This window comes from Mustela putorius, unplaced genomic scaffold, assembly GCF_011764305.1.
Source record: "Mustela putorius furo isolate JIRA1106 unplaced genomic scaffold, ASM1176430v1.1 tig00000407_pilon_pilon_pilon, whole genome shotgun sequence".
Lineage (NCBI taxonomy): Eukaryota > Metazoa > Chordata > Mammalia > Carnivora > Mustelidae > Mustela > Mustela putorius.
This window is the reverse complement of record NW_025421373.1, coordinates 23,994,053-24,014,347: the sequence shown is the minus strand read 5'-3', so window position 1 is coordinate 24,014,347 and position 20,295 is coordinate 23,994,053. Positions and strand designations below refer to the sequence as shown.

Below are 20,295 nucleotides of genomic sequence, written 5' to 3'. Positions count from 1 at the left end.
CTTTGTCACCTCCTCTCCTCAACTCTTCTCATCCCTTAGGACTCAGTTCAAGTGTCACATTCTCCTCAAGTGTTATGACTTCCCTCCTAACCAATCTGAGTACGGAAGCTCTCACTCTTCAGATCTCTGTCTCATGCTCCATTTTCCTCCTTTACAGCACTTTATCCATGTCTGACATTGTCTTGTTTATTTTTAGTAACATATTGATGGTATTTTTTCTTCTGATCACCGTAGAGGCCCTGGCCTGTAGAAAGCAATCAGTACATATTTGTTGGCTGACCTGAGGAAGAAACACCCACTCTAGACACTAGTAAAGGGGGATCTCCCATCCAAGTACTAACCAGGCCCGACCCTGCTTAGCTTCCGAGATCAGACAAGATCAAGGGGGATCTCAAACAGAAACTCCTTAGGCTGACGGGGGCCACAAAGGGTGGAGTCAAGAAGAGATATTTGATGACTCGCTTAAGGATAGAGACAGAATGAGAGATGTTGGAGAGGGAGAAAACGTGAGTGTAAGTGACTGGAGAAGTTTAGGAAGAGGCTCAGAGAGCTGTCAGATGAGGAAATGGCGTTGAGTTTGACTGTGTGGTATGGCATATAACTCCCTCCACAATACCTTCAGTGCTTTGGCGTTATTGTTCTCTTTCTCAACTGTGACGGTGTGGTGAGCCTGCCCTCAGGTAGAGAGACTGGCTGCCCCAGGAGGCCACAGACAGCTGTGGTAATGCAGTCCTGTGGTAATGGCCATGCTTGTTCTGTCCACAGGTGTCAGACAGTGGCATCCCTCCCCTCTCGTCTTCGACATCTGTCAGTGTCCATGTCACGGAGCAGAGCCACTACCCACCCTCTGCCCTCCCACTGGAGATCTTCATCACCATTGGAGAGGAGGAATTCCAGGGTGGCATGGTGGGCAAAATACATGCCACAGACCGAGACCCGCAGGACACGCTGACCTACAGCCTGGCAGGAGAGGACAATGTGGCCAGGCACTTCTCAGTGGGCGCATTCGATGGCAAGATTATTGCCGCCCAGGACCTGCCTCGTGGCCGCTATGCATTCAACGTCACAGTCAGTGATGGGACCTTCGCTGCCACTGCTGGGGTCCATGTCCATGTGTGGCACGTGGGGCGGGAGGCTCTGCAGCAGGCCATGTGGTTGGGCTTCCACCAGCTCACCCCAGAGGAACTGGTGAGTGACCACTGGAGGAACCTGCAGAGGTTCCTCAGCAACAAACTGGACATCAAACGAGCTAACATCCACCTGGCGAGCCTTCAGCCTGCAGAGACCACAGCTGGGGTGGACGTGCTCCTGGTCTTTGAGGGGCATTCTGGAACCTTCTACAAGCTCCAGGAGCTGGCATCCATCATCACTCGCTCAGCCAAGGAGATGGAGCACTCGGTGGGAATTCAGATGAGGTCAGCCATGCCTGTGGTGCCCTGCCAGGGCCCAAGCTGCCAGGGTCAAATGTGCCAAGAGACGGTGCACCTGGACCCCAGGGTGGGCCCCACGTACAGCACAGCCAGGCTCAGCATCCTGACCCCACGGCATCGCCTGGAGAGGAGCTGCTCCTGCAACGGTAAGGAACAGGCTTCCCCAAGACAATCAGCACTGCAGGGCTTAGCCAGACTCACTGTAGGGATGGAGATCCCAGGGCGGCCCCATGGGGTAGTTAGAGGGGTGTTTCAGTAGGGCTAGGCCATAGGCCACCAGGGATGGATAGTGACCTTAGGAAAATTATCTAGCCTTTCCGTGTCTTTGGGCTGTTTATGGGGGTTAAATGAGTCTTAAATATCAAGAGCTTGCTTAGAAAAGTGCCTGATATAGAAAGCAGTCACTAACATGAGTTACTAATAGTATTACTATTAGTACTACCGCCTGGTGGTTATAACCTCAGATTTTAACTCCAGCTCCCTCTCTTACTAGCTGTGTAACTTGGAGTGGGTTACTAAGTCCTCAGAGCTGTAGATTCTCATCTATAAAATAATGAAAATATTATCATCTGCCTTCTGGAGTTGGTTTGGGGAGTAAATTACTCAATGGATATAAAAGCACCTAACTTTTATCTGGTCCGTAAGCACAATGTCCATGATGGCTGTCATTCACATGGTAGCAGTTGTGGCTAGACAGACTCTGCAATGTGCCGGATGCTGTATATGTTACTGAAACTGATTGTCACCAACATTAGTTCACCTGAAACTTCATGGCCTCCTGTGAGGGGCTGGTCTAAATACTTGTGTGTCCCACTCTAAAGGCTGAGCTCCTCACCGAGATCTACAGGAAGTCAGTTTCTTCCTGTGGACTCACCCCAGCACCCCTGGCATCAAGAATCCATGCCCTTGACCAGCTCGGGAGCATCGGCAAAAGTCTCCAGCTCACCATCGCCCCATCCCTGGCCTGGTCTACCCTTTATGGGTTCCCTTTTGCATTAGGGAAATTCTTTCTCTAAAGATTGGTGGACTTTCTCCAGGTCCCACTGTATTTAGGCTGGGTGAGCTACTCTTGGCTGTGTGTGTGTTTATGGGGCAGGGTGAGGGTAGGGGAGTGCTTCCTTTCTGTGTCTCTTGCTCCAGAGTTGCCTGCAAGGAAAGCCGTGACAGTCGAAGGTTCTCTCTTGGTCACCTGGCACCAGACAGCAGAGGCTCTAAAAATTCATGCTCGTGCAACATCACCTGGGGAGTGTGGTTTTACTTTTTTATTTTTTAAAAAGATTTTACAGATAGAGATCACAAGTAGGCAGAGAGGCAGGCATAGAGAGGCAGAAGCAGGTTCCCCACTGAGGAGAGAGACCGATGCGGGGCTCGATCCCACATCGAGCCCAAGGCAGAGGCTTAACCCACTGAGCCACCCAGGTGCCCCTGGGGAGTGTGATTTTAAAAGAGACCCACTCCTAAGGGTCACCTCCAGGTGTATTATTTAGAAGGTCTTGGGTGAGGCCTAGAATTGACATTTTTAATGAAGTTTTTATTTTAATTCCAATATAGTTAGCGTAGAGTGTTGTATAAGTTTCAGGTGTACAATACAGCAATTCAGCAATTCTGTACATTGTTCAGAGCTCATCACAATAAATGTGCTCAATCCCCTTCACCCATTTCACCCATCCCCCATACACTCCCCTCTGGTACACCATTAGTTTGCTCTCTATAGTTAAGTCTGTTTCTTGGTTTCTCTCCATCTCTCTCTCCTTGGAATTGGCATTAGCACCTCAGGCAATTCGGAAGCAGGTGGTCCAAGGGCTGCTCTTTGAGAAATACCAGAGGTTGGCTTGACGATCGTCAGAATCACTCAGATTTGTTGTTTTTAAAAATATTTTGGTGAAATGAAATGCGGCACACAGAAAAGTCTACGTGCCACGGTTTTCACGAACCAAATACACCCGTGTAACTGGCACTTACAGCCAGGATCACCACGTGTCCAGCTTCCCAGGAGCCCCTCTTGGTCTCTCTTCTAGTCAATACACCCATAATGGGCAGATTTTTAAAATGCAGCTTCTCATGTACCTCAGGAACTAGTGAGTCTTACTCTCTGAGGATAGAGCCTGGCATTCTGTATTTTAAAGTTCTCTCCAGGGGCGCCTGGGTGGCTCAGTTGGTTAAAGCCTCTGCCTTCGGCTCAGGTCATGATCCCAAGGTTCCGGGATCGAGCCCCACATCAGGCTCTCTGCTCAGCAAGGAGCCTGCTTCCTCCTCTCTCTCTCTCTCTCTGCCTGCTTCTCTGCCTACTTGTGATCTCTGTCTGCCAAATAAATAAATAAAATCTTATAAAAAAAAATAAAGTTCTCTCCAGCTGATCTTCATTAAGGTCTGGGAATTCCTAGATGATCTAGGAATTACCATCCGGTAATGACTTATGACAACAGAATTGCCTGCAGCAGAGAGTTTTAGATGATGGACAGCCTCCGGATCTCGAAATCCCATGTGCCTAAGACTTCCTGGTTCTTTCTCCTCTTGGCTTTTGTCCCCTCTCTTCTACAGTCTAGGGTATCTGGGGCCCTATACAGCTCCTCCCCTTGCCTGATGACTGATAAGCTTGTTCACACTGAGGTTTTAGGGATTTAACAGCTGGACTCCCTTCTGGGGAGGATAGTGCTTAATATACGTATAACACAGAATTCTCCAAGGTGGCCGGCAGAATGCTATTTCCTAGGGCTTGGAAGAGGTGGTCCCCATAAGAGGATCCCATGGTCAAATCAGCTGGAGAAAGTCAAGTTGAAGTGGAGCCTCCTGACTCTGCAACTATGTGCTAGCAGTTGCTATGGGGGGATGTGCACACAGGACTTCACAGAATTCTGCATCCCCTTCCTTGGTCGCAGTGACTCTGGACCTCTCAGCAGCGATGCATCTGGTTATGAGCTTCTCAAATGGTTACACTCCTAATGACGAAGGGGAGATCTTGAGGCAAAGCACCTTCATGGTATTCCTGAAATCACACATATATGCAAAATCCTCTCCAATTCTGCCTCTTTCTCCCCACCTAGTGATGTCAGAAATAACAAAGAAACTATGTAGGATAGAAATTTTGATTTCCACACATTTCATTGGTAGCATTTCTGGCTTGATTCTTGCTTTCTCGGTGGTTTGAGCTCATAGTTCCTGAGACCCAACGCAAGGGTCTCTGGGGACAAAAGAAAGCATGCAGGGGGATGGTGTCTGTCGGCTGCAGGATCCTGGACAGGTAACTCCCCCCACCCTGACTCACCAAGAAGCACTTCTATAGGATGTGAACAATGTCACCCAAGGGTTGAATGAGACAGAGTCAGTTCAAGAACTCTGTGGGGGACCTCGTCATGTGGAGCTAAAATCTCTGCTTGCTTCTACAGGTACTGCCACAAGATTCAGCGGACAAAGCTTTGGGCGGTACAGTCTTCCAGAGGCACAGAACTGGCACATCCGTTTCCGCCTGAAAACATTCCAATCGCAGGCTGTTCTCCTGTTCAGCAATGAGACAGTGTATGTCTCCCTGAAGGTAAGGTACTGCCAGCCTGAGAGATTTCATGTGGGCGTGCCAGGAGAGGGAGGTGGGGACAGCTTGAGGAACAGCTACAAAGCCCAATTGTTGGCAGAGAAAACCCTGCGTGGTTTTCAGGGATGCTGGTATGACTATTAGTTTAAGGAACAAGACTTTGCAGTTGTGATGCCCAAGCCCCCCACCTGGAGATATATAGCCAAAGACAAGTTGGGCTGCTCTGTGGGAGGAGAGAGAGCACTTCTGAAGATAGAGGGTGAAATGGAGGCCACCTAGTCATGGTGGGTTTGTTTTTTTTTGTTTTATCACTTTTGCTGAGTAACAAACCAGTGTTTCCAAGATGGGTAGGAAGCTGGCTACCACTAGGGTGCTCAAGACTACAAACCCAGCATTAAGTTACATGGAATCACATGGAAGAAAAAGGAATTTCCTTTCTCATGGTCTTTCAGTCCTTCTGATTAATCTTGTAGAATATCTTAGTTTGCCTGCCTGACTTTAACGCCTCCAACACAAAAGCCAATCTCCCACTTTGACAAAGAACAAATGGACTTTGGCAGCTAGTTGGAAATTAATTATTCGATAAATATTTATCAAGCATCTGCTAAGTAACAGGCACTGTTCTAGACAGTGTTCTCATCAGTGAATAAGACAAAAATCCCTCTGAGAGCTTTCACCCTATAGGGGAAGACTGACAATAAACATAAACATAATAGCTCAGAAAATCTTAGTTTGTCCAAATGTGATAAGTGCTTTGGCTTTAACAACCAAAAAAAAGGTTAAAGGGATTAGGACTATGGGAAGTTTCAATTTTAAGTAAGTTGATCAGGGAAGTCTTCACTGAGTTGGTAACTAAACCATAATATAAAGGGGGTAAGGGAATTAGCTAGGTAGCATTCTAGGTAGAGGGAATAGCAATGCAAAAACGTTTTGGTAGGGGAATGTTTCACAGGTTTAAGAACATCCCAGATGTGTATATGGCCTGAGTAAAGTAAGTAAGGGAGACAGTAGTAGTAGGATTTGGGGTCAGCAATACAGTGGGCTGAGGGAGTATCCATGAAGTTCTCATAGGCCATTGAAGGACTTCAGCTTTTATTCTGAGCAAAATGGAGGGCATGAGAAGGTTTGAGCAGAGAACTGACATGATGTGACATTTTTAAAAGGGCCCTGATGGCTCCTGTGTTGAAAAACAAGTTTAGAGAAACAAAGATAAAAGCAGAGACCCACCCAAGACGGTACTGTGACAGTTCAGGTGAGAGATGGTGGTGGTCTACATCAGGGTAATGACAGTGAACTGGGAAGAAGAGTTGACAGTCTAGATAGATTTTTGAAGGTAAAACCAAGAGGACTTCCTGATGAATCGAATGAGGGCTGGGAGAGAAAGCAAGGAGTAAGATTTGGGCCTGAGTTATTAGAAGGAATGGAGTAGCTGCCAACAGACTTAGGGAAGAATATGGGTAGAGCAGGTTTGGGGAAGATCAAAAGTTCAGTTTTGAGATGTAAGTTTGAGATGCCTACTAGACTTCCAAGTGGAGCTGGATAAACAAGTCTAGTGTCTGTGAGAAAAGTCTCAGATAGAGATGAAGATCTGGGCACCTTCAGCATATACTTAGTATTGAAAGCCATCAAACTGGATGAGATCACCAGGAAGTATAGATTGAAAAAAGAGTAGACCAAGGATTCATCCTTGTGATACTCCAAATTGAGATGTCTGGGGGAAGAGAAGGATCCAAAAAAGGAGACTAAAAATGTGCAACCAGTGATGTTGGAGGAAAACCAAGAGTACTGTATCCAGGAAGCTGAATGAAGAACATGTATCATGAAGGAAGGAGTGACCAGCTGATAACATGCTGCTGAGAGATGAGTGAGATGGGTGATATTAATCACTGGACTTGGGAACACCGCAGTCACTAAATACCCTGACACCAGTGGTTTCAGTATCATGGTGGGTGGGTTGGAATTTTGCTGCAAAGAGGAAGCAAAGAAAGAAGGTGATCTCTGGTGAGAGAAGTGGGTTCAAGAAAACTTTTTTAAAAGATTAGAGTAATAACAGCATGTTTGTGTGATGACTGGAATGGTACAATAGAGAATGAACAAAGATGTAGGGAAAAGAAAGGAGAGTCAATGGAAACTAGTCCTTGAGGAGCGAAGGGGGGTGGGACCAAGTGCATGAATGGAGAGACTGGCTTCCACCAAGGTGAATAGAGGTGATGGTAAGAGTGCCTGCAAGTCCCCACCCGACTGGTGAGAGCGAGGATGGGGAGGGGAGCTTCAGGGGTTCGAGGAGAGAGAGGTTGTGAATCTGGGAGAGTAAACCGAGGAAGATAGCATAATTAGGCACCATGAAGGTCTCAATTGAAACTTGCAGTCATGAAATTAAAGGGAGATCAATAAATAAGGTTGTGTGCTTTTCTTCAGCTATGTTCAGCTCAGTGATGCTCACATACAGTAGGGAGAATTGGATTTTGCCAGATTTGTGTGGTTTGCCAAGTGAGTTCTACTATGTAGGAGAGGACAGGAGTTTGGCTATGTAATTTAAGCTGGATAAGGAGAGAGGTGAGAACCTTCCAGAGGTTGAGAGACAATGAAAAGTTGGTTGGACCAATGGATTTGTGGTCCTGGCTAAGTGAAAGGAGAGATTTAAAGACAATGCTTTGAGTTTACAAACTATAATAATAGTAAATTTCCTTTAAAGTAAATATCTGTATAGGTAGTATACAACCAGGGCAAGAATTGGGGAAGTGATGTACAAATGGCTAACTTCTGTAAAACACTGGATTGGATTTTCAAATTTCACCCAGAGAAGGCTCTACACAACCCAGACTGACCACAGCAGCCCTACCTCTTGGGTTTAGGTAAACCAAAATGATATAACCCAGTTGTTCTCAGACTTCTTGATTTCAGGACTTTTTCACATTCTTAAAAATAATTAAAGATCCTAGGGAGGTTCTGTTCATGTGGGTTAGAGCTAGCAATATTTTCAGTACTAGAAATTAAAACTGAGAAGTGTTAAAATCTTTATTAATTCATTTAAAAATAGCAAGAAACCTATTACATGTTGACATAAATACCATATTATTGTGAACAATAATTACATTTTCCAAAATTAAGAAAAAAGAAGAGTGGCACTGTTTTACATTTTTTGCATATCTCTCTTACATATGGCTTTATAGTAGATGGCTAGAGTTTCATATCTACTTCTGTGTTCATCTGTTGTGATAGCCATGTCTGGAAATCACTGCATATTTGTGAGAGAATGAGAGTAGAAAAGGCAAATAATGTTTTAGGATTATTATAAAAATGGTTTCCCCTTGAGGGTTCCCTGGAAAGGTCTTAGAGACCCACTTTGAGAACTGAAGAACTGTTGAATAAGAGAGTTGGAGTGAGAGGGGTTTTTGGTGTCCTTGAGGGCCAACTTGAGGAGCACAGAACATGGGAGAGGCCTACAGAGAAGAATCCAAAAAAGACAGTCTCAGGCAGCAAGGCTTCTCTGGGCATCAGTTTCCTCATCTGTGAAATGGAGATGCCATCCCTGCCCAGATCACACCATGGAATATGGTAAGGGCCAAATGAGACCATAGAACAGCTTTTATGCTCTACAAAGACAATGTTTGAAACAGCCTTGAAAATCCCCCAATACTACTTCTCCCACCCATGAAAATCAACCAACATTCTTTGCACTGGTATTCTGTTAACAGTACTTTTTAATAAGGACTTCTTAGTTTTGCTGATGGCCATCTGGGTTTTCTTTGCAGCTGGCTGATGGAGTGCTCCAGCTGGAATACCACTGCCCGGGTGGTTTCTATGGAAATCTTTCCTCCTGGCTCCACGTGAATGACCAAGAGTGGCACTCCATTGTGGTGGAGGAGATAGACACTTCCATTCGCCTGTTGGTTGACAGCTCAGGCAATGCCTCCCTTGTGCTCCCAGAGAACTGCCAGGGTCTCAGGCCTGAAGGAGATCTCTTTCTGGGTGGCCTTGTTCTCTTGCATTCTTCCCCAGTTGTGTCCCAGGGTTTTGAAGGCTGCCTGGATGCAGTTGTGATCAACGGAGAGGCGCTGGAGCTGCTGGTCCATGGCAAGAAGTCATCAGGGTTGCAAGAGAGGCAGGCCCTCACCCAGTGCTGCTCACACAGGGATGACTGCAGCCAAAACCCATGTCTCAATGGCGGCAAGTGCTCACAGACCCATGGGGCAGGTAAGGGCTGGAAACAACTCCAAGGTTTATCCCAGGAGGGCTCTTCAGAAGACCCCAGCACATTGAACTAGCAATCATATATCACTGGAGAGTTTGCAAAGTATATTCCTTCAGCACAGCCTCATGAGGGAGAGAAAGGTTGAAAGAAAGCTGTCAATGACTTCATTTCATGGCACAGGAAACTGCTGGGCTATGTAAGGGCTGCCCAGATGGATGAAGGAACTACCCAAGGTCACAAGGCTGTTAAGTGAGAGAGCTGCATTTGGGGGACAGATTTCAGTGGAGCACTCCTCCCCTGATGCCAGATGTCTCTCTCTTCCCCTTACTATCTTGTGAGTATTCCACTAGGTTTACACTAAGGGAAGCCAAGAGTCTTTCTTCTCCCTCAACAAGGACTGACTTTCTTTCTACTTGTTTGGATGGGGGACCAGCATGAACAGGGACCTCTGGTGCCACCGGTCAATTTCATTACACACCTTAGTGTTATATTCGGTCCATCCTAGGTTTCTCTTTTATATTCCTCTTTACTGTGTATTTGGCTGCCTCTCCCCCACCCCAAACCCACAGGCAAACATGTAAAGTTTTTTTTTTAAGATATTTATTTACTTATTTATTTATTTATTTGACAGACAGAGATCACAAGTAGGCAGAGAGGCAGGCAGAGAGGGGGGGCAGGAAGCAGGCTCCCCGCTGAGCAGAGAACCATTGTGGGGCTCGATCTCAGGACCCTGAGATCATGACCTGAGCTGAAGGCAGAGGCTTTGACCTACTGAGCCACCCAGGTGCCCCACATCTAAAGTTTTTAAATGAGTTCTTGCAAAATATATATCACTGGTTTTACACATGCTTGGATTTCTAACTATATGTGATACATATATTTTTTAGTTTTCCATCCACACTGTCACAATTCATATTCATTGCTTTTCTTGTGGCTCCATGCCCCCGTGTGTGTACCTGCATTCACATCTCCCCTCTCTACTCAGCTAGCAACGAACACCCTGGTGGCTTCAACACCCCACCTCCATCAACACTGCTGCGTGAATATCCTCATACATATCTTCTTATGAACCTGTATGAGAACTCCCTACACACACACACACACACACACACACACCCCACACCCAGGGATGGAATTCACACACCCGGAGGATGTAAATCATTATTTTGACTAACTAGGGCCAAATTGCTCTTCAGCCTGGCCACAGCAGCTGCCCTTCTCCCAGCAATGCAGGAGGATCTGGTGTCTCTGTCAACACTCGGCATTATCCCATTTTCTCATTTTTGCCAGGATAATAGTACTGTCGTTTCCATCTGCAGAGTATCTGATCACTTCTATCTATCCACACCACCAGGCAGCTGTCATCTCTCCCCCTTGAGTCAGCTGCCTCCCTGTTCTCTACCTTCTCCCCCTCCACCTGTGCCTTCCAGCAGGGCACCAGAGTGACCTTTATACAGAGCAGGTCTGAGTGTATCACTTTCCTGCTTGGAAACTTGCAGTGGTGTCCCCTTGCTGTTAAGAGTCCTAATTCCTAATTCCTGCATCTGGCTCATAGGGATGCTCCGGCCCATCTCACCTCCCTGGCCCAGTAGCCCCGACTCTCCCTTGGCTCTCCAGGCTCTGTCATGTTATGATAATTACTCATATACTGATATTATACACAGTTGGTTCTATAGGTTTGAATCCCAAATTTCCCACTAACTTGCTGGATGACCTTGAGCAAATGTCATGTATTCTTTGTGCCTCATCTCCTCACCTGCCATCAACTTGTACCTGTTCCCTGATGAGGGTAACAGTAACCAATTTCAGCGCTGGCATGAGGCTCCAATGGGCTGATATGTGCAGGTGGTTAGCACAGTGACTCGCACTTAAGACTGAGCTCTGTCTAGGATGCCTACTATTCTTTATGGGCCTCTTCTCTGTAGCCTATAGGTTGTTTGAGGTCGGGATCACGTCCCGGGCATCAGTGCCCTGGACGGTGCTTGTCACAGGAGGCACTCACTAACTGAACATGGACATGCAGATCTGCAGACACGCCGAGCCCCCCACCCCCCACCACCTGTCCTGGAGGGCCTCTCAGCCTGCAGCTGCCTGACTCTTTTCCCCCTGCCCTCCTTCCCAGGCTATGTCTGCAAGTGTCCCCCCCAGTTCTCGGGCAGGCACTGTGAACAAAGAAGGGAGAACTGTACTTCAATACCCTGCCTGGAAGGTGGCACTTGCATCTCATCCCCTGAAGGCATCTCCTGTAACTGCCCTCACCCTTATATGGGAGACAGGTAAGCACAGGGGAGCGACCTTTGGCTCCTCATCCTGGGTTTGGGACCATTAGGAAATGACCTCCGCATTCCTGGCCATGGGAGACCAGGAGCTGAATGCTCCAGTGACCTGGCTTCTTGGTCTTTTCTATGTGCCAAGGCTTCTCCCTCCAGCCACCTGCAACAGAACATGCAGGGAAAGAGGCTTCTCAGTGATTTCTCTAATCTTATTCTGGACGTACTGAATCAGACTCATTAGGCTGGGCTCTGGGAATCTACACTTCTAATCCGCTCCTCAGGCGGATTTCTCATCTTTGCTGAAGTCAGAAAATGGCTGAAGTTATTCTCTGGCACTGGGTGGTGACTTCCTGGAAAGTGGCCTGAGGACAATGACTCCGCTAGGTACAAACACTGCTGTGCTGAACCCCACCGCTAGCTACCTGTGCCTTGTATTATGCTGGTCTGGGGGACTGCAAGAATCCTTAGATCCCTAGAATCCTAGAAGTAAAGAGTTTTGCTAATTATCTGGTTTTAGGGCTCCCCAGTTTGGGAGCCTTTTTTAAAAATTATCGGGGACCCTTGTGGAAAATACAGATTTCTGGACTGATTGTATCAGAATCTCCAAGGAATGAGGCCTGGGATCCTATCTATAACAAGCTCCCAAGAGATCCCCTTGTTGTCAGCATGTGCATAAGAGAGCCAATGATGTAGTCCACCCACTCACTTTACACATGGGGAAACTGAGGCCCAGAGAAAGAAAGGGCTTGTCCAAACCGCCCCCCACCATGTGTTTGTGACCCAAGTCCTTTCTCTCAGCACCTGGCATCTCTGGCCCCACTGCACACCTCGCTCGGCAGGAGATGTGTTGGCGGGATACTTCCTGGCTGAAAGTGGTGGTGTTTGCATTTTAAAAGAGGAACTTGGGGAGGACGATGTCTAACCCAAGAGAATAAAGTGTTGGTGGTGAAACTGAAGACACTGGGACTCAAGTAGAATGAAGGGAGCCTTTCTTAATATCCCTCGAAAGTGGATGAAACTGGCCACAGAAGCCTCCTAGGAGCCTTACACCATGGCACGCCAAGCTGGCAGTGACCTGGGAGGTCGTACAATTCCAAGTGCTTGATCTGAACAGTTGTCCAAGGCAAGGTTTGTGCAAGACCAACTGGGTTCCTGTGACCTCCTGAAGAACAGTGGCAACAGTGGTGCCCAGCTGCCACAGCTGCGTGCTGCTGACTTCTGTCTGGGACTCTGACAATATTGCTGAGGACAGCTGGGTATGTTGGCTGCTTCCACCACAGTATGTGGTTGTAAATCTCACCTCAGTGGTGGAGGGTATATCCAATGCCTAGATCACATGAATGGGAAATCATGGGTGTGGCCCAGAGCCTAGATTCCAAATGGTCATGAATGAAGTTGTAGCTGACTCCCACACCTTCCTGGTGGAAGATGGACAGCTCTGATGTTGATCGTTACCATCCATTTTCTTTTCTTTTCTTTTGGTTGAAAATTGGGGAAGGTAGGCTTGAGCCCAGGGGTCCATAAATCTTTGTGAGAGGGGACATGGAAAGGGAAGTATAATGACTCAATCCCCTGACTATTTCTCTCTCTCTGCAGGTGTGAAATGGAAGCAAGGGGCTGCTCAGAAGGACACTGTCTAGTCACCCCTGAGATCACAAGGGGTGACTGGGGGCAACAGGAGATTCTGATCATCATAGTGGCTCTGCTGTTTATCATTTTAAGCACCGTCGGGCTCCTCTTCTACTGCCGCCGTTGCAAGTCCCACAAGCCCGTGGCCATGGAGGACCCAGACCTCCTGGCCAGGAGTGTTGGTGTTGACACCCAAACTATGCCTTCCATCGAGCTCAACCCACTGAGCACCAGCTCCTGCAACAATCTGAACCAACTGGAGCCCAGCAAGACCTCAGTTCCAAATGAACTGGTCACTTTTGGGCCCAGCTCTAAACAGCGGCCAGTGGTCTGCAGTGTGCCTCCCAGACTCCCGCCAGCTGTGGTCCCTTCCCACTCCGACAATGAGTCCATCATTAAGAGGACATGGTCAGGCGAAGAGATGGGTCAGTATAGCCAGAGGCCCTTAGTCTCTGAAATTGACGGAATAGGGTGGTAGACCTAAACACTCCATTAGGTAAAGCCACCATCCAGTCCAACCCCTTGGGATCGGATATGAAGGAATGTGCTCAAGGTCACTGTGCAATGGTGGCCTGAACCAAATGCCAGCTCTCTGGACTCAGAATCTGTGGCTCATTCCAATGTACCATGACCTCCTCCTCTAAATTCCAACTCATTCCACAGGATTGATATCTCTGGCAGAAACCTGTAGACCCTGATAGGGATAAATGGGATCCCTGGGGTGAAAGGGGGTGGGGAGGGCTTCTGTTCCTTTGTGCTTTTCTGGGAAAGGAAAGTGTGGAAAGGAAAGTAGTCCAAGCTTCTGGTCACCCATTCTGGAGGTATGGCAACCTTGGTCCAGAACTGACTGAACTAGAGGAGGGTTCTTCACCTCACTCTCATCTTTGGCTCAGAAGGAGGTGAATTTGTAAAGCACTTTATATTTTCTGGCTTATTCACCAATAGTTTAAAAAGGTGCTTTCATAAACTTTTTGCTGATATAATCAGAGTCCATAAAGACACAGTAACATGTTCTAATTCACCCAACTATTCAGTAGAAGGGACAGAGCAAGGACCAGGGATGCCTGCTCTCCATTCTTTCAAGCTGCGTCTCATTTAATCACCCTCTGTGACAGATGCCCTCACACTCCCCCAGTCCAAACTGTGTGTCCGTTTCCTTCAGTTAAGGAGACGTAAGTCACCATTAGGACTTGTGATGGAGTTGCAGTTTCCAGCAGAGGTGAGCGGGCTGCTTGGAGTCATCCCCATTTTTCCCTTATTCACTGAATCTTAGATCATCAGTACAGAGTTGCAATATGAGCTGGCTTTAGCTTAAACCTCTGGCCTTGACGTTCAGCCCTGTTGAATTCTAGATACCAATCTAAACTGCCAGAAACAACACACATGAATGGTCACATAACCACCCAGTCTTTTGCCTGTTTCTACCACATGCTGAACTATGTTTAGTAGCTGTAAGACCTGCTGAAACCTTCACCAGGGAAACTCGATGCTCACCCTATCTTGTCATTTTCAGTGTGCCCAGGTGGAGCTGCGGTCTGGCCTCCTACTTACTCCAGGAAGGAACGCTGGGAATACCCCCACTCGGAAATGACCTCTGGTCCTCTGCCACCATCGCCTCACCGCCACCAGGTCCCACCCATGATGCCAGACCCCACTGGCCTCTATGGGGGCTTCCCCTTCCCACTGGAGCTGGAAAACAAGCGGGCACCCCTCCCGCCCCGTTACAGCAATCAGAACCTGGAAGATCTGATGCCCCCACAGCCCCCCAATCCCCGGGAACACCTGCTGGCCCCCTGTCTCAACGAGTACACGGCCATCAGCTACTACCACTCACAGTTCCGGCAGGGAGGGGGAGGGCCGTGCCTGGCAGAGGGGGGCTACAAAGGGGTGAGTATGCGCCTTAGCCGGGCTGGGCCCTCCTATGCTGATTGTGAGGTTGGGGGTGGGCATCCCACAGGGCGGGGCCAGACCCAGGCTCCCCCCAACTATGAGGGCTCTGACATGGTGGAGAGTGATTACGGGAGCTGTGAGGAGGTCATGTTCTAGCTATCCTCAGAGGAAGGTAGGTAGGAGGCCAAGGACTTGGCACCTTCTTCCTGTCTTGTAGGAGTGAATTGAGCATGGCTGAAGAAGTGGGAGGGAAGGCCCCATCCCCAGTCCAGGCTGTGATACTTTGAAATGTGCTCTTGTGGACCCCCCCAGCGAGTCCCTGAGGATGGAGGGAAGCTGAGAGTGGAGCTCCAAAAATCTCACTAGAGCCCCCAGCAGGAAGGGGATGTACAGAACAGTTAAGCCTGGAAAACCAGGACAAACTGATTCCTAGGAGGGGCAAGAGGGAGTCTGTCTCACTGACCGCCATCTCTCAGTCCCCAGAGAGGCAGCTCTGCCAGGGAGCGTTCTTACACCTGCTCAAGACTCCATTCTGGATGCAGAGGCAGGTCCACCCGACAGGCAGCTACTACATCAGCCCCAGAGACAAGGTCCAGGGTCCTCTGACCCTGCAGGGCCACAAGGTATCTTCTAAGGGCTGAGAGGTGAGCAGCAGGTGAGCAGGTCACCAAGTCACCTGTGCACCCTGCATCATTCCCACCTAACTGCAGCCTCTGCTCTGTGTGAGGCACTGTGCTAAGCCTGGGATGACAAGGGCTCCTGAGGAGCATCACTTGGCCTCGGTCTTCTTGGGGTCCCACTCCTCTAACGCAGGGTCCAAGGAACTTGCTCCGCCTCTTTAAGTCACAGGACTTTCCACCAGCCAGGGCCTGCCAGGATTCCTGCAGCCCTGAACCTTCTTTGCCAAGGACTTCAGACCTCACGGAACTCTGGGTTCTTCACCCCAAGTTTCTCAAGCACTTTGGGCCACAGGCAGGAAGGACATAATTATTCATTTTTTAAATTCTTAGGCACTTTTCAACCTTGCTGTCTGGATGAGTTGCCCCCAAGGGATTTTTCTTTCCTAGACACAAGGAACTAAAAGCTCCCCATTCAGGGCATCAGGGCAGGGTGAAGGCGTGGAGCTGGACATTGGTGTTCAGGGTGGACACTGCCTTTTCCTGCCCCCCCCCCCATCTCAGATGCCTGCCAATCTAAGTGTTACCTGCAGTGACTCAACCCTATGCATGGAGGGTCAATGTGGGCACATGCCTGCACATGTGGGCACCTCATGTAGAGTATGTGTGTACATGTGTAGAGAGTATGTAGCCAGGAGTGGCCTTGCCATTCCTGCCCCATCAATCCCTTTCTCCGGTCCATTGACTTTTCAATTGTGTTGTTTCTGGAGAAAGAAGTGAAAAGGAAGAGCAATAGACACTCTCACCCACAGTGTTGCTGCTTACAGAGAGGGAGCTGTGTGGGTGAGGGCGTATTGGTTGGAGTGGCTGGTAGCTGTGTGTGTAACTGTATGTGTGACTGACAGGAGGCACGGTTTCACTGGCCATTTGTTGTTGTTGTTTTTTAAAAAATAATAAAGTCTTTTTTATGGTTATTTTGTATGTCACTTATCCTGTTTGGGGTTAGGTCAGGGGAAGGGCACTAGGGTCTATGGGCCCTGCTAAGCTGAGGTTCATGGAATTTGGGGGCCAGAAGGGACCCACTCTCGAGGTCATCAAGCACTGTGATTCCCAAATCCAGCAAAATGGCTAAAATATAGCTCTGTGAGCCCCAAAGCCAGAGAGAAAATCAGAACCTCTTGGGGGCAGGGCCCAGACCACTCTTTGGGAAAACACCTCTAATTCCAAAACAACTGCCCACAGTTAGTGGACAAGCCCACTGATCAGCACGTGTAGGAATGGCCTGGGACAAGGCTTCAGGACTGCTGACCCTGGGCAGCACCCTCCCCACCACATTGCACTGGACAGGAGGAGTGAACTTTACAGCACAAGCCTTGGGAAGCCAGCCCTCCCTGTGCCCAGAGCCAGCCTGTGGCTGCTGCTCCACAGCTCACTCCCAAGTGGATGTGAATATCACCGGGCAACTGTGACACAGGCCTTGCAGGTGATACTGAGACCAGAAAGCCAGTCCTGCCGTTGAGTTCCTGGTGCAGGTGGGGAGGGAAGGCACATCCATGAGAAGCACCACAGCACACATACCACTGTGGCCTCGGGCAGGAATGAATTGGCTTCCTGTTGTTTAGAAGCATAAACAATAAACAGTGACCATTATACTAGGAAGTAATACCAAATAGTATGTAGATAAGATTAACTTATCAGAACTGTGCAGGAAATCACATATAAACTAGTCCAGTGTTGCCCAGACTTCTGTTGTTTTGCTTATCACTGTTGCAATTTTTGTCCTAATACACCTGTATCATTATTTACTTAATTTTCTTTTAGCACATTCCAATTTTTAAAAAATATCTTTGTTCACCCTAAAATGACATATCCATTCACTAAAGAACTCAAAAGTTACTGTATTTTTCTAGAACACATGAAAACACACAAACATTCAGACTTTTAAAATGACTGTCTATCTGATGTTCCTCGTCCCAAGTCCCACAGAGAAGGGTTTGTCTGAGGTCCTGCAGGTAGAACTTCACAGAGATAAGACCCACATTCAGGTCTGTACCCAGCCTGGTTATCCCCCTACAACACAGCTTGTTCTCCTTCAGGAAGGGGGAGCCTCTTTCCACCCATCCAGGCTTTCCACAATAGGCCCTTCCTTCCCTTTGTCTTCTGGAGCCTGCACTTTCACACGCCAACCATCAGAGGGCACTCTGGGATCAAAAGTCAGCCTACTGAGCTGCTACAGACCTAAAGGTTTTCAGGGAAATTCTCCCATCTCAAGACTTTGGGGCTCTAATTCCAAAAGTCCCGAGTCTTACACAATGTAACAGTGGAAAAGAAAGGCAGAGATGCAGGTTTCCTGACTTCCGGGCTGGGCATTTTTACAGTTCACCATAATCACCTCCATTTCACTGGCTACTTGCTATATGGCAAGTGCTGTGCAAGCACTTGACAGGTCTTGTCTCATTTACTACTCATTAAAACCCCATGAGGTAAGTGAGGACTCACAACCACGTCCAGGGTGGGAGGGCAGCTGGAATTCACTGAACAGCAGCAAAGGAGTTGTGAGCCTGCTCATTCAGAGGGCTGTGGAGGAGGCCTGCACAACCACACCATCACGTGCAGTTTACCATGGGTAACAGAGAAAGCCAATGTATCTTTCAGAAACTGGAGCAGTGCTGTGGAGGGGACACATAATTTAGGCCATGGCCAGGACCTCAAAATGGGTATCTGGGTGAAGAAGGGAAGAGCTCAAGGCCTTGGGGGAAGAAAACCATTCTCTTTTGGGCTGAAGATTATGGAGGTTCTAAAAGATAAAAGGAGAAAAATATGACAGTATATAACACTTGGAGATATGGAGTGATTTGCCTGAGGCCCATGGCTAATTTGGTATAGAATAGCTGGCCCATCCTGATATCCCATGGTGAACTGGTGAATGCCAGCCTACGAGGGCATCTGGGCCCAGCTGCTGCACGACAACCCACAATTCAGTGTTGAAGGCCAGACTTTGGAAGACCTCGAGCAGCCTCTGCTAGCTCTGTCTTGACAATAAGCACAGGAAGTCTCACTGAGTAAAGAGAAGGAACTTTCTCAAGGACCCAGCTGGGAAAAGACAAGCCTTTAGAATTTTCTTAAGATTCCTCAACAAATCTACAGGGTCCAACCAAGGAAAATACTTGATTACATTGATACAAAATTAAAAGTATATATAGCAATGCCAACTTCTTAGAGGCCATGCTCCATTCCCTACTAAAGGAAACCCCACTGAGTTTAGTAACCAGCTGATACCAGATACACCGTTAGACCCCACAGACAAGCACTAGGAGATCAAGCCTGATCCGATCAGTGCCTCAAGCAGCCCAAATAGGGAGTAGCCAAGTAGTCACAGCTCTTTAGCATCAGTAGAGATGAGGCTAACCAGAGAAGGGGGAGCCATAAATTATGACTGACATAGCCAGGGAAGGTTCTAAAGAGAAACAGCCATCTGAGCTGGATCTTAAAATAGAGCTTCAGATTTAGTGCAGAGAGAAGGGCCAGCCAGGTTAAGGGAAAAGCCCAAAGCAAAGGCCGAGAGGTTTTACATATTGGGCAATGGTGGGTAGTCCTTTTGTGTGGGGTTGGAGTGTGGGAGGACTCAGGCATCCAGACTGGGGCCTGGAAATGTTCCCTGTCCACTAAGGGATGTGAGTGACAGAGTTAGTGGCAGGGAGACAGATCTTAGGGGCAATACGAGGTTTGGAGTCAGACAGACCTGGCCCCACCACTTAGAAAATGTGTGCTCTCAGGGCATGTGGGTGGCTCAGTCAGTTAAGCGACTTCCTTTGGCTCAGGTCATGATCCTGGAGTCTCGGGATCGAGTCCCATATCAGGCTCCCTGCCTGGCAGGGAGTCTGCTTCTCGTTCTGAGCCTCCCTCTTCTCATGCTCTCTCTCTCCCTCAGATAAATAAATAAACTCTTTATTTTAAAAAAAGAAAATAAAATGTATGTCCTCGGTTAAGCCTCAGTCTGTGTAGTGGGAATATTTTCTGTGCCTTCCATCATTGGACAGGAGTACTAGATAACATAGGTAACGTGCTTAGCATAATTGGCGTAGTAAAGGCTCAAAAGATGTTATATATTTTATTGCTACTATTAAAAAGGCAGATCTTTTTGTAGTATCCATAACCACACACTTACCTTTGTTCCATGGCCAAGATAAAAAATACATCCCTCCAGCTAGGGGTAAGAAGGAGCTTGAATGTATCAAGGCAGTAGTTCTCAACAGGGGAGGGGGATGAGTTCCACTCCCCAAACCCCACACAAGGCTACCTTTGATAATGTCTACAGACACTTTGGATTACCACAATTAGCACTTAGTGGCTAGAGACCAGGGATGTTGCTAAACATCCTACAATGCACGGGACATTCTCCACAACAAAGAATTATTCACCCAAAATGTACATAATACTAAAGTTGAGAAACTGTCCTGAGGAAACACACATAGGCTTTATGCAGCACTATAGCAGCTGGGAACCTGGCCTGAGGCAAAAGCACACTTAGGCCAAGAATAGCAGTTATGGCATATGGTTTTGCTCATTTACAAAAAGGCACCATTCTGGAGTCAACATTTGTCAGAGTAAATATCAAGGTGAGAACAAAACAGTAGATAATCCAACAATATGTAAAAAGAGTAACACACCATGATTAAGTAGGATTTAATCCAGGTAAGCAAGACTGGTCCAACATTGATAAATCAATCAT

At 47.8% G+C, this 20,295-nt stretch overlaps 1 protein-coding gene across 1 annotated transcript in view; it reads left to right on the top strand.

Moving 5' to 3' along the window:
• The window catches only part of FAT2 (FAT atypical cadherin 2), a 77,888-nt gene extending 61,351 nt beyond the window's left edge, over window positions 1–16,537 (top strand). Inside the window, exons 19-24 of the mRNA XM_004737782.3 lie at window positions 766–1,576; window positions 4,817–4,962; window positions 8,715–9,156; window positions 11,277–11,430; window positions 13,024–13,481; window positions 14,570–16,537. Of these exons, the coding sequence (XP_004737839.2) occupies window positions 766–1,576; window positions 4,817–4,962; window positions 8,715–9,156; window positions 11,277–11,430; window positions 13,024–13,481; window positions 14,570–15,102 (2,544 nt within the window). The 3' untranslated portion in view covers window positions 15,103–16,537. The remainder of the gene's footprint in view (window positions 1–765; window positions 1,577–4,816; window positions 4,963–8,714; window positions 9,157–11,276; window positions 11,431–13,023; window positions 13,482–14,569) is intronic.
• The last annotated feature ends 3,758 nt before the right edge of the window (window positions 16,538–20,295 follow it).